The following is a 17,549-nucleotide window of genomic DNA, read 5'->3' on the forward strand; positions in this document are numbered from 1 at the left end:
TGAATAACTCCCCATCTCTCCCTCAGACTGTTGTGTTCACTGTATCCTGGCCTGTCTGTTCTGTGAGTTCCTGACTCTGTGTAACATCGTGTTGGACTGTGCCACCTGTGGTTCGTGTGCGGGGGACAACTCGGCGTGCTTCTGCTGCTGCTGCGCCTCGGAGGAGTGCGGCGACTGTGAGCTGCCATGTGACATGGACTGTGGGATCATTGACGCGTGCTGCGAGTCTGCAGACTGCCTGGAGATCTGTATGGAGTGCTGTGGCCTCTGTTTCTCCTCCTGAGCCTCCCAAACTGCAGTGGGTGATATCTCTCTGTCTCACACAGACAAAGCCCAGGCTCAGTAGACAGGGTAGTGGAGGGGCAGGATCATTGGCCAATATTGAGGACATATTGAGAGTTGCCATTGGTCCATGTAAGGACATATCATTGGCTTTGACCAAGATCAAGTGCTGGCATTGGTCAATGTTGTGGACAATCCATTGGAATTGACCAATCAAAGGACATGGACTACTCTTTGGCTTGTCCTGCTCACCTCTCTTCTGTGTTGCCTGTTAAGGAGAATTATGGATATCTCCCATTGCTATGCAGATGTGTATACACCATGCTAGCTGTGCTCCAGCGATGGTTCTGAACGGCTTCTCTCTCTGGACTTCCTTTGGACCCTCAGTGATCTGTCTCAGTGAGCTGTCTCTTCTTACAGCAGAACCCCCTGTCTCCAGAGGCTCAGCAGCACAATGAATGGATCTCTCCATGCATGAAAATGACCTCGCAGGCAAATGAGAAAATGGCTCCATTTAACAGGATTTCAGTGTTTCTGTAGATAAGACAGCAGAGTAATAGGAAAATGGTCGCTCAGATGGGAGCAGAACCCTAGTTTGTCCTTGGCAAGGTTAAAGGCTTCCAGTTTGAGTGCTAACCGTTTTTCTCAGCGTGCACGGTCCTGTGTGGAGGGTGTGTCTACTGTAGATGACTAGGACTGGGAGTAGGGGGCTTGGCTACAAACCAATGGAAACGCGTCAACACTAACTACGTTTCCATACAAAGTTTATGCGAGTGAAGTCGTACCGTATTAACAAAAATCAGGATAGCTGTGAAGATTTGTAAAAAAAAAATACAAAAATGCCGACATGGTGGGATCTTTTTGTGGCGGTAAAATGTATTATGTGAGAAATGGTGAAGTGATGATCGACGCTTGACTGCCATTTGACAAGTACAAATATTCTCCCTCTTATCCATAATAACCGTATCATGTAGACGAACCTACCTGCACGGTATCTGAGAGCTGGTGGCTGGAGCTCATCTGCCAAGACCAGAGTTATTTAACACAGCAGTTTTTGTGACTAAACTATTGGTAGAGTTGAAAATGCAATGGAAACACTTTAGATTTACTTTAGATGTTAGATTTGGATTTATATTTGGTACATGAAAACTGGAGCGGAAAAGTACATTTTGTGTCACTGCTTTATCAGGCACTGATTTATATGCGCATATTTTCTTTATGCGAATTCTAGAATATTTGCATGAACATCTGTCTCTAATTGGATGAAAACCTAGCTACTGCTACAAACATTTTGTTCCATAGCCAGCATTAGCACACCTGATTCAGCTAATCGAGATTTTATGGTTAGTTGATGAGTTGAATAGTGCTGGGCTGAAACCAAAGTCTGCAGTGTTTGTAGGGGCGTTGTTGACCGACCAAACAATCGACACATCCTCCATCTGACTCAAACATGTGAAAGGAGAGCTCGTCTTTCATCTTTCTGTAACTGTCTATATGTCTGGCTGTAAACGGATTACAGATGGTTACTAACTGATAGACAGGAAGAGATCATTCAAACTCTCAATGCTTTTACCTGATCTGCTCATTCTCTTGTACTGTACAGTATGTGAACGGAAGGCCTCTGCTTTACTCCAGGCCTGGATTGTCTCTCCTTTGCAAAAAAAATTCTATTAATCCATCTTATTTTGTGTAGATTTTAGTTTAGATATTTGCATTTCTCTTCCAATGTGAAATCACATTTCTATGTTATCAGTTCCAACCTCTCTCGCTGCAAAGCAGTCGTTCTTCAAAATGTCATTTCATTTAGAATATCTGCGGATATTATGCTAAGTATGATCCATATGCTAGCATTTTGTATGGTAAGTATATTAGTTTTATCATAATAGAATAGATCCTGCACACTCCAACACATACCCTTTTCTGCCCAGCAACTCATGAGATATGTATTTTTCTACTAAGATTATGTTTGTATATTTTATACCCAGTGGGTCCTGATTGCCCTCAGCAACAACTGTGTTGTTCCTCTTATGACTTTGGGGTCTATTCAATCTGAAACTCTGAAGCGCTACAGATTCAGCTCTATGTATTTGAAGGTAATTTCTGACTGGGCATTTGCAGCATTTACCGTGAATGTAGTCAATCATGCTGTAGAGCTGAACTTCCGCGATGCAGATTGAATAGGGCCCTTTGTCTCTCAGAATCACCAAAGCAAATCGGAGTTTGCTGTTGCTGAATCTTTATATCCTATATTCTGTGGAAGGTTTTAAACTTGGTTGTAGGCTATGACTAATCAAACTAGCCAATTGCTTGATTCCAAAGACTACAGACTTTACAGATAGATAATCTGTATTGTATTACTGTAACTAGTAATGAAAGACATGCCTTATTGGGAATACTAGGAATCTCTGATGAAAGAGCTAACTGTACATCTACATGGAGATTAAGGTAAGATTGAAAAGATGCATTAAAGTTTTATTCTGGATTACAAATGATGTAGAGAGAGGTGTCATATTGTACATCCAAGTCATTGTTGAGTAAAGCCCTGGAAATATGCCTAGTCTTAACAATGTAGACTGTTTTTAATGGAAAATAAAACTGGAAATCAGAAGTGGGAATTTGAGAGATACAGGTGAAGTCGGTAGTTTACATTCACTTAGGTTGGAGTCATTAAAACTATTTTTTTCAACCACTCCACAAATTTCTTGTTAACAAACTATAGTTTTGGCAAGTCGGTTAGGACATCTACTTTGTGCATGACACAAGTCATTTTTCCAACAATTGTTTACAGACAGATTATTTCACTTATAATAATTCACTGTATCACAATTCCAGTGTGTCAGAAGTTTACATACACTAAGTTGACTGTCCCTATAAACAGCTTGGAAAATTCCAGAAAATGATGTCATGGTTTTAGAAGCTTCTGATAGGCTAATTGACAACTTGAGTCAATTGGAGGTGTACCTGTGGATGTATTTCAAAGCCTACCTTCAAACTCACTGCCTCTTTGCTTGACATCATGGGAAAATCAAAAGAAATCAGTCAAGATCTCAGAAAAAGGTTAATCATTGGGAGCAATTTCCAAACGCCTGAAGGTACCACGTTCATCTGTACAAACAATAGTACGCAAGTACAAACACCATGGGACCACGCAGCTGTCATACCGCTCAGGAAGGAGAAGCATTCTGTCTCCTAGAGATTAACGTACTTTGGTGCAAAATGTGAAAATCAATCCCAGAACAACAACAAAGGACCTTGTGAAGATGCTGGAGGAAACAGGTACAAAAGTATCTATATCCACAGTAAAACAAGTCATATATCGACATAACCTGAAAGGCCGCTCAGCAAGGAAGAAGCCACTGCTCCAAAACCGCCATAAAAAAGCCAGACTACGTTTTGCAACTGTACATGGGGACAAAGATCGTACTTTTTGGAGAAATGTCCTCTGGTCTGATGAAACATAAATAGAACTGTTTGGCCATAATGACCATCGTTAATGTTTGGAGGAAAAAGGGGGAGGCTTGCAAGCCGAAGAACACCATCCCAACCGTGAAGCATGGGGGTGGCAGCATCTAGTTGTGGCAGTGCTTTGCTGCAGGAGAGACTGGTGCACGTCACAAAATAGATGGCATTATGAGGAAGTTTTACTTTTTGTGGATATATTGAAGCAACATCTCAAGACATCCGTCAGGAAGTTAAAGCTTGGTCACAAATGGGTCATGACCCCAAGCATACTTCCAAAGTTGTGGCAAAATGGTTTAAGGACAACAAAGTCAAGGTATTGGAGTGGCCATCAATCCTATAGAATATTTGTGGGCAGAACTGAAAAAGCATGTGCCAGCAAGGAGGCCTACAAACCTGACTCGGTTACACCAGCTCTGTCAGGAGGAATGGGCCAAAATTCACCCAACTTATTGTGGGAAGCTTGTGAAAGGCTACATTTGACCCAAGTTAAACAATTTAAAGGCAATACACTCAATTAGTTTTTGGTAGCATGTACTTCTGACCCACTGGGAATGTGATGAAATAAATAAAAGCTGAAATAAATAATTCGCTCTACTATTATTCTGACATTTCACATTCTTAAAATAAAGTGATGATCCTAACTTATCTAAAACAGGGATTTTTTTACTAGAATTAAATGTCAGGAATTGTGAAAAACTGAGTTTAAATGTATTTGGCTAAGGTGTATGTAAACTTCTGACTTCCACTGTATACGTATAGGAAGCCGTAATAATGTTTGTTGTTTTGGATGCACTCTGGATCAAACAGGAACTGTATCTAATGTAGTCAAATTGTGGTAACTCTTAAATAGTTAGGATAGAACTGGAACATAATCAACTTGATACTGCCCGAGTGAACAGTGACATTTTGCATTCCCTGACAGTGCAAGGTTCCGCTTCACTACAATCTCTCTCTGAGTTTTTCCTTTTTCATGTCTTGTCTCGTGAAATGGGCCTTGAGACATCTCATGGGTGTCAAGATGAAATCTTAGCTTGCTCTGGTGAAAGTAGTTGATACAAGCATTATGTCCAATACGTGTTTAGTGTTTACCCAGGACCATGTGTAATAAAATGACCGTGTTAGAAGTGAAACGGTGTCTATATTTTTGTCATCAGGCACCAATGCAGACTGGTCTTTCCTCTATGTATCTACCATGATGTCCATATTTACTGAAATGCCTCTTCTCTGAACAGACTACGGGCTCTATTCCATCTGTATCGCTGAAGTGTAACAGATTGCACCATAGAAAAGTTAAAAAAAAAAGTCATTTCTGATTGAGCCGACATATGCAGCTTTTACCATGAATACAGTCTCCATTTAACAATGGAATATTGCCTTTAAGATTCAATCATGTTGTATTGAGTAACACTTTATTTTGATAGGGCCTAAATAGAGTATCTGCAGTCATGGCCAAAAGTTTTGAGAATGACACAATTATTAATTTCCACAAAGTTTGCTGCTTCAGTGTCTTTAGATATTATTGTCAGATGTTACTATGGAATACTGAAGGATAATTACAAGCATTTCATAAGTGTCAAAGGCTTTTAGTGACAATTACATGAAGTTGATGCAAAGAGTCAATATTTGCACTGTTGACCCTTCTTTTTCAAGACATCTGCAATCTGCCCTGGCATGCTGTCAATTAACTTCTGGGCCACATCCTGACTGATGGTAGCCCATTCTTGCATAATCAATGCTTGGAGTTTGTGGGTTTTTGATTGTCCACCCACCTCTTGAGGATTGACCACAAGTTCTCAATGGAATTAAGGACTGGGGAGTTTCCTGGCCATGGACCCAAAATATTAATGTTTTGTTCCCCGAGCCACTTCGTTATTACTTTTGCCTTATGGCAAGGTGCTCCATCGTGCTGGAAAAGGCATTGTTCGTCACCAAACTGTTCCTGGATGGTTGGGAGAAGTTCTCGGAGGATGTGTTGGTACCATTTTTTATTCACAACAATTGAGCCATTCTTCTTGAAGTTCTTGATGATCCGATAAATGGTTGATTTAGGTGCAATCTTAATGGCAGCAATATCCTTGCATGTAAAGCCCTTTTTGTGCAAAGAAATTATGACAGCACGCGTTTCCTTGCAGGTAACCATGGTTGACAGAGGAAAAACAATGATTCCAAGCACCACCCTCCTTTTGAAGCTTCCAGTCTGTTATTCAAACTCAATCAGCATGACAGAGTGATCTCCAGCCTTGTCCTCATCAACACTCACACCTGTGTTAACAAGAGAATCACTGACATGATGTCAGCTGGTCCTTTTGTGGCAGGGCTGAAATGCATGGCAAAGATGGACTTTAATTAATTGCAATTCATCTGATCACTCTTCATAACATTCTGGAGTATATGCAAATTGCCATCATACAAACTGAGGCAGCAGACTTTGTGAAAATTAATATTAGTGTCATTCTCAAAACTTTTGGCCACGACTGTACAGTCCTGAAGGGAGTTATTGGCACCCTTGATGAAGATGAGCAAAAAAAGACTGTTCTGATGTAATTGAATGCTGAAACGTTCATCTTTTAACCTTGCTTAAATTAAACATATTTTTTATGGTGAGCATCTGTTTTTGGTGAGCATCTCAATTCACGTTGGTTGAGCACCCTCCACGTCTTTCCAAAACAGACTCAAATAAATAATACAAATAATGAGCTATATTGTATGGGGAAAAAAGGAAATTAAATTATTTTATACTAATGCAATTGCTCAGAAAAATATTTTGTTTAACAAGTTTTGAAAAATATATATCCTCAAAAAGATAGCGGTCAAAATTGTCACCCCTGTTTTCAATACTCTGGTACCCTCCCCTTGAGGATAACGGCACTGAGCCTTTTTCTAAAATGTTTTATAAGATAGGAGAACACATTGGGAGGGATCTTAGACCATTCCGCCGTACAGAATTCCTCCTAATGTGTTCTCCAATCTCATGATTTAAAAACAAAATGCCCAGTGTCTTTATTCTCACAAGGGGAGGTTACCGGAGTATTGAAACACGGGTGCCAATAATCTTAACATCTTTAAAAAAAAATGATTACTTCATCTTGTTTTCCCCATAACCATGTCTTTGCACTGTTCTGTTCACCTCCCTCCTCCCCCTTCCTTGTCTTTGTGGAGAAAACAGATCAACAACTGGGCTCATGCAGAACAGACCACAGTCGTTGAGTAGGAATGCCTGTTTGGGCCAATGCATCAATATGTGGAGAAACGCTGGGACATTTTTCTGTTAGAAAGTGAGAGGGGATCTCACTCTGTTCTCCTCTTTTTAATCCACTCTCTCATGCTTCTCTCTCTACCTCTAACCCCCTCTGTATACTATACCCACATAGATACTCACAGATGTGAACTTACGTAACGAGTCGTGTGTGTGTGTGTGCGTGCGTGCGTGCGTGCGTGCGTGCGTGTGTGTGTGTACAGTATGCGTTGGCTGTGAGGTCAATACCCCAGCCTGTCCATCCCACTGTCCCTGTGTAGAGGTCAGAGATAACTGGGCCAGTGTTTGAGTGTCTAGCCTCAGGGCCACAAGCAGCACTGGATGCCAGCCCTGCAGGTCTCACAGAGAAACCATTCATACTGGGCCTCAGATGGGGAGGAGAGAAAGAGAGAGAACATCTCGACATCTGCAACTGTTTTGGAGGAAGCCATTTCCCTTTCTCAGTACATACACAAATACAGTTGCAGTCACACACGCATACACACAGTCTTTCTCATACGCACATACACATACAGTCACACACATCATAAATGACACACACACACACACACCTCTAGAGATGTTCCATGCACACAGCAGGCGCAGGGGACAAGTGGCTATTGAATATTAACCATGAAATTACAGCGGCTGCATTCTAATAGAGGTGAGAGGGTCACAGGCTGTGATGAAAATCAGAAATGAATACCCCTGACATGAAGAGCGACTCGACTTTGGCTTCTGTAAATTCATCTCTTCCTTTTTCTCCAGGAGTCAGGGAGACGAGGAGGATCTACTGTGTTTTATTAATGTGCGGGTCAATGGAATGCAACGATGGCCAGAGAGTGCACACATACAATACGGTGAGACACGGTGGTGATGCTGTGCTTTGGAGAAGAACACAGACCCTAATTTTCATCTTGATGTTCATGTAGAGGGCCTTTATGACAATGTAATCAGGTTAGGGTGTGTCCTGGAATGGTTTGATGTATTGAAATCTATGCTCTTCATCAGACAGCTTTTTGAGCTAGTGGTTGAAGTGGGACAGTCTTGAGGGGTGCGGAGAGCTCCCTAGAACCCGCAACTTTTCTAGAATACTGACTCTATAAAAATAGTCAAATTAAATTGAGTACTGTCACCTTTTTAATTCCACTTCAAGCACTGTTAAAGCTGTTATTAAACTTCTACTTTCAATAAATGCCTTGACATTTCATCTGACTCTTAAAGTGCTTTTTTTGTTCTCAAAATTGTGGGTAGATGCTGCTGTTCTTTTTACATCGGACTGAATATTCTCTACAATAATTGGCTCTCTGTCTGAGGCAGATACTATTAGTGCTTTAAGCTTGTATCCAAACCAAACCAGTATTATAGAACACACATGCCAGTGGTGGTTCGTGCCGTTCAAGATTAGGGAGGCCGATTATTATTATTTTTCATGAGCATGGCCTTTCTATTAAATTCACCCGACTCAATGTAACATCGATAGGTTTAGGCTACTACATGATACTCTAATTTTCCCTTTACCCATCATGTGGTTGCTACAACCTAACCTACAAATGAAAGTATATAACATAGTTTTTAACAGGTCGAATGACAAATTGGAGTAATCAAGGTGACACAGTGACACATTCAATACCACTTTGCACACTACTGCCTGCATCTAGCTGATCTGGGGTGTAATCATTAGTCCAAACAGTTGCAAAATTTTTGCAACTAAAACTAGTTTCTATTGGACAAACTAAGATTGCTCCCTCCCTGTTTTGTTCGTTTTGCTTCCGTTTAAGAAATGTTTTCAAACAGAATCGGCGGAATGAATACACCCCTGATCATCGCACACACAGTTCACCTTCATAGCAGCCACAGCATCATAACTTGGCATGTTGTATAATTCCTTCTCGCATCTACGTGCTCTCCTCTTCTCACTTTTCCCCTTTGCGTGTGGACTTCAGTGCACAACACAATAACTGTCTGTGACCAGGCACAAAAACCTCTCCAAGCCAAACCTTCATACCATGACCGCTAACCAATATATACAGCCTACACCGTTGTCACCATATTAACGTTATAGTGACGAAACTAGAACTTAGAATGTGTAAGTAAACTACATATCTATGGGTACAATCACACAGTACAGTGTACAGCAAGCAGTTTCGCAGTTACACTGGCAGGCCCCTGTGGCAATAAATTAATAAAACCAAATGCTTACCTTGACTTGGAAGAGTTGCAGTGTTGGATAGCCTTAGCTCAAAATCAAATGCTTCTACACCTGCATTGCTTGCTGTTTGGGGTTTTAGGCTGGGTTTCTGTACAGCACTTTGAGATATCAGCTGATGTACGAAGGGCTATATAAATAAATTTGATTTGATTTGATTTGAAATGTTATTTGTCACATACACATGGTTAGCAGATGTTAATGCGAATGTAGCGAAATGCTACACTACCTAACATAAATATTGTTCCTCTCTGCTTGAGTCAGGTTGTAGAGTAGGCTAAATAAGCTGCATTAGCTGGCTCTCTGGCTCTCTGGCTCTCGCTTTCTCTCTCGCTGCTTCTCCTTCATTACATGTTTTGTTGTTGTTGTTAAACTGTTCAACTATTGTCTCTGAGTCAACTACTCACCACATTCTATACACTGCAGTGCTAGCTAGCTGTAGCTTATTCTTTCAGTACTAGATTAACTCTCTGATCCTTTGATTGGATGGACAACATGTCAGTTCATGCTGCAAGAGCTCCGATAGTTTGGAGGACATCCTCCGGAAGTTGCCATAACTACTGTGTAAGTCTATGGAAGTGGGTGAGAACCACGAGCCTCCTAGGTTTCGTATTGAGTAGGATGGTCCTCCCCTTCCTCCTCTGAGAAGCCTTCACTGACACACACACACACACACACACACACACACACACACACACACACATACACACACAGCAAGAGGGAGATGGAGAGAGCAAGAAAGCGATTATAGGATGGTGTATAAGTAGACATTTAAGATAAGACAAAGCATGTGTGTGGACTGAGAACAGATGGTTGTTTGATGGAAACAACAGGACCATGACTGCTGTGGACCCATGTGTCTTTAGTCCTCAGCTCTGCATCTGCCTAGTCATCCTCACAGGCTGCATACACACAGAAACCATTCAAACAGTCCAAAGTCATTCACCAATATGCTTTCAAAGCCATCCCACTGGGCTCATATGTCAATTCAACGTCTATTACACGTTGTTTCAACGTCATTTAGTTAAAATGACATGGAAACAATATTGATTCAACCAGTGTGTGCCTAGTGGGATGGCTCAACCACTGATAAACTAGGTGACATTTAGAGACCCCCTTTCTGTTTTAAAAGTGTCTTCATTATTGTGCCATTATTTCAAAGTACATTTTAAGGTATTGGTATTATATAGTACTTAAAGTCAAACAGTAATCTCAACTCTAAAGTTAGCTTCGTGTCCACACCCCGGCTCAACACAAACCCTAGCCATAACCCTAACCCTAATCATTAGGATTTGTTAAAAATACAACACTGATCCTGGAGCAATTCCAAGGCCTAACCTCCTATGTTCTCCAGTCATGTGCTGCAGTGATAGTATTGTATTGTCACACCTCAGAACTGCAATTAAAAACTGGGCTGGAATCTATCTGTTCGTTTATCAATAGATTGATTATGTGACAGTTCGTCTCACTCCAGGAACATTAGGATAGCTAGATTAATCTCACTGTCAGACGTCTATAAGGAAGATATATGATGATTACACACCACAGAACAGAGGGGGAATAACAGTGGAAGTGCAATGAGGTAATCACACAGAAATACAATTAATAGAGCTGACATTCCCATCCAAACCAATGTTACGTGGTGTGTACACTGCCAGCCATCTTTGCTGTAATGCTTTAAAATGATGGCTCACAATGCTTTGTCCTTCTCAGTGTTACAAATACACAAGTGGCTAATTCTATTGTTCCACTATATTAGATGGACCATGAACAACACAAATGTGTCTGTCCCCGGTAGAACACTTTTTGGTTCCAGGTAGAACTCTTTTGGGTTCCATGTAGAACCCTTTCTGGAAAGGGTTCTACCAGGAACCAAGATTTCTTAAAAGGGTTCTACTATAGGGACAGCCAAATGACTGTTTTAGGTTCTAGATAGCACCTTTCATTTGTTCTAATTATTACACTTCTATGCATAACCACCTCCACCACTGGTATATGATGGTGTGGGGCCCGCTTGATGATGTAAAATAAGGCTCCCATATGCCAGATATAAGCTGCCTTTGCAAGCTGCCTTCTATCCTAAACTTGGTCTCTTTCCCCTACTAGCTCTGCTCCACCCACTCACTAGGGCCTATGCTGCTTCCGTGAGACCCGAGCAGAAACAAACGGCTGACTCATGCCAATTTCTTTTCTCCCTGCTACAGTAGAGAACAGGCCGAGGACGGGAGCCTGCTGGGTTGTGGTCTCCTCAGTAGTCTTACTGGCACACAAAACAGTAACTGGATACACAGACATTTTTGTGCCGACTCCAAGCTTGTCTTCTTGCCATAATTTTGGATTAGTTAAACATGGATACATGATGTAAAACAGTGCAGTGCATTGTTAGAGAGGAGAACATATAATGAACATACTGTGCAATGAGCATATTATACAGTATAATGAACAATGGTGATGTCGATTTTTGACAGTTATTTACATGTTATTCATTCATTGGGGCGGCAGGGTAGCCTGGTGGTTAGAGCGTTGGACTAGAAACCGAACAGTTGCAAGTTCGAATCCCCGAGCTGACAAGGTAAAAATCTGCCGTTTTGCCCCTGAACGAGGCAGTTAACCCACTGTTCCTAGGCCGTCATTGAAAATAAGAATTGTTCTTAACTGACTTGCCTAGTTAAATAGAAATTGCACCTACACTGCTCACGAGCGTCTGCGAAGCCAGACGCAAAATAGAACTTGATTCTATTTGTGACGCTCAATGCGCTGCAAGTCCTGCCTCTCCCATTTCCTCATTGGTTTTTAGTGTTGGGACGAGGTGTTGCCCCCACAATAGTATGGCATTGGTTGAAGCTCAATGTTAAATTCAAATCTCCCTACAACATGTTACACAATTCAATATCATTACATATTAGCAGAATCTTTATTAATACAACTAACCGAAATGACAGGCTAAGAATGGACAGAGAGAGAGAGGTCTATGTGTTCATCTTATAATATCTATCCAATGCCAAATCAGTGGAACTTGTTTGCAACAATTGGCAAATAATTCAATCTGAGATGTCATTAGGAATCTGAGCATGGTACTTTCAAAAGTTAGGCCTACCTTTCCACCCCAGACAGTAGACTTACCTTTCTACCCCAGACAGTAGACTTACCTTTCTACCCCAGACAGTAGACTTACCTTTCTACCCCAGACAGTAGACTTACCTTTCTACCCCAGACAGTAGGCCTACCTTTCTACCCCAGACAGTAGACTTACCTTTCTACCCCAGACAGTAGACTTACCTTTCTACCCCAGACAGTAGACTTACCTTTCTACCCCAGACAGTAGACTTACCTTTCTACCCCAGACAGTAGACTTACCTTTCTACCCCAGACAGTAGACTTACCTTTCTACCCCAGACAGTAGACTTACCTTTCCACCCCAGACAGGAGACTTACCTTTCCACCCCAGACAGTAGACTTACCTTTCTACCCCAGACAGTAGACTTACCTTTCTACCCCAGACAGTAGACTTACCTTTCCACCCCAGACAGTAGACTTACCTTTCTACCCCAGACAGTAGGCCTACCTTTCTACCCCAGACAGTAGACTTACCTTTCCACCCCAGACAGTAGACTTACCTTTCTACCCCAGACAGTAGACTTACCTTTCTACCCCAGACAGTAGACTTACCTTTCTACCCCAGACAGTAGACTTACCTTTCTACCCCAGACAGTAGACTTACCTTTCTACCCCAGACAGTAGACTTACCTTTCTACCCCAGACAGTAGACTTACCTTTCTACCCCAGACAGTAGACTTACCTTTCTACCCCAGACAGTAGACTTACCTTTCCACCCCAGACAGTAGACTTACCTTTCCACCCCAGACAGTAGACTTACCTTTCTACCCCAGACAGTAGACTTACCTTTCTACCCCAGACAGTAGACTTACCTTTCTACCCCAGACAGTAGGCTTACCTTTCCACCCCAGACAGTAGACTTACCTTTCTACCCCAGACAGTAGGCATACCTTTCTACCCCAGACAGTAGACTTACCTTTCCACCCCAGACAGTAGACTTACCTTTCTACCCCAGACAGTAGGCCTACCTTTCTACCCCAGACAGTAGACTTACCTTTCTACCCCAGACAGTAGACTTACCTTTCTACCCCAGACAGTAGGCCTACCTTTCTACCCCAGACAGGAGGCATACCTTTCTACCCCAGACAGGAGGCATACCTTTCTACCCCAGACAGGAGGCATACCTTTCTACCCCAGACAGTAGACTTACCTTTCCACCCCAGACAGTAGACTTACCTTTCTACCCCAGACAGTAGGCATACCTTTCTACCCCAGACAGTAGACTTACCTTTCTACCCCAGACAGTAGACTTACCTTTCCACCCCAGACAGTAGGCATACCTTTCTACCCCAGACAGTAGGCATACCTTTCTACCCCAGACAGTAGACTTACCTTTCTACCCCAGACAGTAGACTTACCTTTCTACCCCAGACAGTAGACTTACCTTTCTACCCCAGACAGTAGACTTACCTTTCTACCCCAGACAGTAGACTTACCTTTCTACCCCAGACAGTAGACTTACCTTTCTACCCCAGACAGTAGACTTACCTTTCCACCCCAGACAGTAGGCCTACCTTTCTACCCCAGACAGTAGACTTACCTTTCTTCCCCAGACAGGAGGCATACCTTTCTACCCCAGACAGTAGGCCTACCTTTCTACCCCAGACAGGAGGCATACCTTTCTACCCCAGACAGGAGGCATACATTTCTACCCCAGACAGTAGGCATACCTTTCTACCCCAGACAGTAGACTTACCTTTCCACCCCAGACAGTAGACTTACCTTTCTACCCCAGACAGGAGGCATACCTTTCTACCCCAGACAGTAGACTTACCTTTCTACCCCAGACAGTAGACTTACCTTTCTACCCCAGACAGTAGACTTACCTTTCCACCCCAGACAGTAGGCATACCTTTCTACCCCAGACAGTAGACTTACCTTTCTACCCCAGACAGTAGGCTTACCTTTCTACCCCAGACAGGAGGCATACCTTTCTACCCCAGACACTAGGCCTACCTTTCTACCCCAGACAGGAGGCATACCTTTCTACCCCAGACAGGAGGCATACCTTTCTACCCCAGACAGGAGGCCTACCTTTCTACCCCAGACAGGAGGCCTACCTTTCTACCCCAGACAGTAGGCCTACCTTTCTACCCCAGACAGAGGAGGCTTGTTTCCATAAAAGCTGTCTTGGGTTTAAACATCTTCTATTGTACAGAAAGTGAATAGCTTAATCAATTGATAGTGACAGAATTAGATGACTTCATAATCAAAGTCAATTGTTGGTCTCCTCGGCTATAGAAGGTTGTAGCTCAGCTTCTGAATGTCAAAGAAACTAAACAATGATATCCCATATGCACTTTTCTTTAATGAAAAGTCTATGGCAGGTCTACTCATACTACCTTCATTTGAGTCCTGGTTTTAACGTAGCCTACCTCAGTGTCAGTGAAAGGCTGTTATTTAAAGAGTGTTATGGTGGCTAGATTTGGTCGACAATTTGCCTACTTGAATTTGCCTACTTTCAGCACCATAAGCTGCCCATTTCTGATTGATTGTGCCACGACTGCTGCTTCAAGTTTCAGCACCACAATGGAAGTTACTCAAATCTGGCTTATTGTGAGATCAATAACTTTGACATATACATCATGGGCAGGAAACATTTAGTTTTTATTCAAATGAATTATAGTGGTAGCAAGCTACCAAAGTTGACCTCTGTTCCTCCTCATCTTCATGCTCTACTTTCTCAAACTGAACAGGCTATAGGCTAGTCCACGCTCAACATATTGCATTTTTAGACTAGGCTTAATAAAATAAAAACACCTAAAGAATTCTTTGACTCTCCTCCTGAACTGCCACTTTAGGCCTACACAGCACAGAATTGGTTATGCAGCGTAAAATAAGAGCAGAGCAGGCCGGGGCTCAGGGTTGGAATATCCATTGCAGACTAGTTTTAATTACAGTGCCTTCGGAAAGTATTCAGACCCCTTGACTTTCCACATTTTGTTGTGGTACAGCCTTATTCTACAATTTATTCAATTGATGTTTTCCCTTATCAATCTACACACAATACCCATAATGACAAAGCAAAAACAGGTTTTTAGACACTTTACTTAGTACTTTGTTGAAGCACCTTTGGCAGCAATTACAGCATTGAGTCTTCTTGGATATGACACTGCAAGCTTGGCACACCTGTATTTGGGGAGTTTCTCCCATTCTTCTCTGCAGATCCTCTCAAGCTCTGTCAGGATGGATGGGGAGTGGTGCTGCACAGCTATTTTCAGGTCTCTCCAGAGATGTTCGATTGGGTTCCAGTCCGGGCTTTGGCTGGACCACTCAATGACATTCAGAGACTTGTCCCAAAGCCACTCCTGCATTGTCTTGGCTGTGTGCTTAGGATCGTTGTCATGTTGGAAGGTGAACCTTCACCCCAGTCGAGGTCCTGAGCGTTCTGGAGCAGGTTTTTATCAAGGATCTCTCTGTACTTTGCGCCATTCATCTTTGCCTTGAGCCTGACTAGTCTCACAGTCCCTGCCTCTGAACAACATCCCCACAGCATGATGCTGCCACCACAATGCTTCACCTTAAGGATGGTGCCAGGTTTCCTCCAGAAGTGACGCTTGGCATTCAGGCCAAAGAGTTCAATCTAGGTTTCATAGGTGCCTTTTGCAAACTCCAAGCGGACTGTCATGTGGCTTTTACTGAGGAGTGGCTTCCGTCTGGCCACTCTACCATAAAGGCCTGATTGGTAGTGCTGCAGAGATGGTTGTCCTTCTGGAAGGTTCTCCCATTTCCACAGAGGACCTCTGGAGCTCTGTCAGAGTGACCATCGGGTTCTTGGTCATCTCCCTGACCAATGCCCTTCTCCCCCGATTTCTCAGTTTGGCCGGGCGGCCAGCTCTAGGAAGAGTCTTGGTGGTTCCAAACTTCTTCCACTTAAGAATGACTGAGGCCACTGTGTTCTTGGAGACCTTCAATGCTTTAGACATTTTCCTTTCCCCAGATCTGTGCCTCGACACAATCCTGTCTCGTTGCTCTACGGACAATTGCTTCAACCTCATGGCCTGGTCTTTGCTCTGACATGCACTGTCAACTGTGGGACCTTATATAGACAGGTGTGTGCCTTTCCAAATCATGTCCAATCAATTGAATTTACCACAGGTGGACTCCATTCAAGTTGTAGAAACATCTCAAGGATGATCAATGGAAACAGGATGCACCTGAGCTCAATTTCAAGTGTCATAGCAAAGGGTCTGAATACTTATGTAAATAAAGTATTTGTTTTGTTATAAATTTGCCAAAATGTTTAAAAACCTATTTTCCATGAGTCATTATGGGGTATTTTGTGTATAGTTCTGAGATTGTATATATTTAATCTATTTTAGGATAAGGTTGTAACGTAACAAAATGTGGAAAAAGTCAAGGGGCACTGTTCACCATCCCAGCAGCTATCGTAGATTTATAACTATTAATAATATATCTAATACTGTATATCGCCTATATACGGTAGCAACCAATTCTGAAACACTGAGAAATAGACATTTCATCAATTAGAAATTACATGACCCGACACTGGACTAAGAAAAAAATACTGAACCCTCCCCTTAAATGAAATTGAAAAAGCATGGCCCTCCCCCATTTTCCTCCAGGTACCCATTCTGCAAATTTGGATCCATCCCTTACAGGACTGATGACTCCCAGGCTATGTGATGCAGACGAAGAACACAGGCTGAGCAATCAGCAATATTGTAGTAATGACAAAGCGAGGATGTGGAGGAAATTGTTTAAAAAATATATCACAGAATGCATCCATGTTTTTTTCTGTTTATCATTCAATGACTGTTCTTGTAATGTTTACATAACCAAATACAATTACATGCTGAGCAAACAATGGAATGGAAAATAAATTATTACAATGTACAGAAAGCCCACAGTCTACTTCTGCGCTCAGGTTCGTATAACACATTGACTACTGAGGGTTCCCAATGTTACAATATGTTTGAGGGGACCACATCGACATTTTAATTGTTATGGGAGTCCTCATGAGCACCACTGAAATACGAACCATGTCTGTGCTCTAGCAAGCCACCATTTCCTCCTCTTGGCTATAACCTATATTACAGTATACACATTCTGTTACAGTAACACTGGTGTTATTGTTTCTGAGAATACACGCTAACTAGTAAGTTTGTGCTACATACACATCAACAGTGGAATATCTGGATGAAGTAGGATAATACTAAGTAAATAACAAGGAACATACATGTACTTCTACTGTATACATTGTAAGATGTTTATTGATAGCCA

At 42.2% G+C, this 17,549-nt stretch overlaps 1 protein-coding gene across 5 annotated transcripts in view; it reads left to right on the plus strand.

Annotated features, from left to right (window-relative positions):
- Positions 1-17,163, plus strand: part of LOC112237451 (myoD family inhibitor) — a 58,250-nt gene extending 41,087 nt beyond the window's left edge. For 2 of the 5 annotated variants that reach the window (XM_042296257.1, XM_042296252.1), the window contains exon 5: positions 27-2,774. In XM_042296257.1, the coding sequence (XP_042152191.1) occupies positions 27-283 (257 nt within the window). In that variant the 3' untranslated portion in view covers positions 284-2,774. Of the gene's footprint in view, positions 1-26; positions 2,775-7,747; positions 8,190-16,891 lie in introns of those variants that run through there. The other 3 variants (XM_042296264.1, XM_042296261.1, XM_042296263.1) reach the window with 3 other exon arrangements.
- Positions 17,164-17,549: the final 386 nt, after the last annotated feature.

This window comes from Oncorhynchus tshawytscha, linkage group LG02 (assembly GCF_018296145.1).
Source record: "Oncorhynchus tshawytscha isolate Ot180627B linkage group LG02, Otsh_v2.0, whole genome shotgun sequence".
Taxonomy (NCBI): Eukaryota; Metazoa; Chordata; class Actinopteri; order Salmoniformes; family Salmonidae; genus Oncorhynchus; species Oncorhynchus tshawytscha.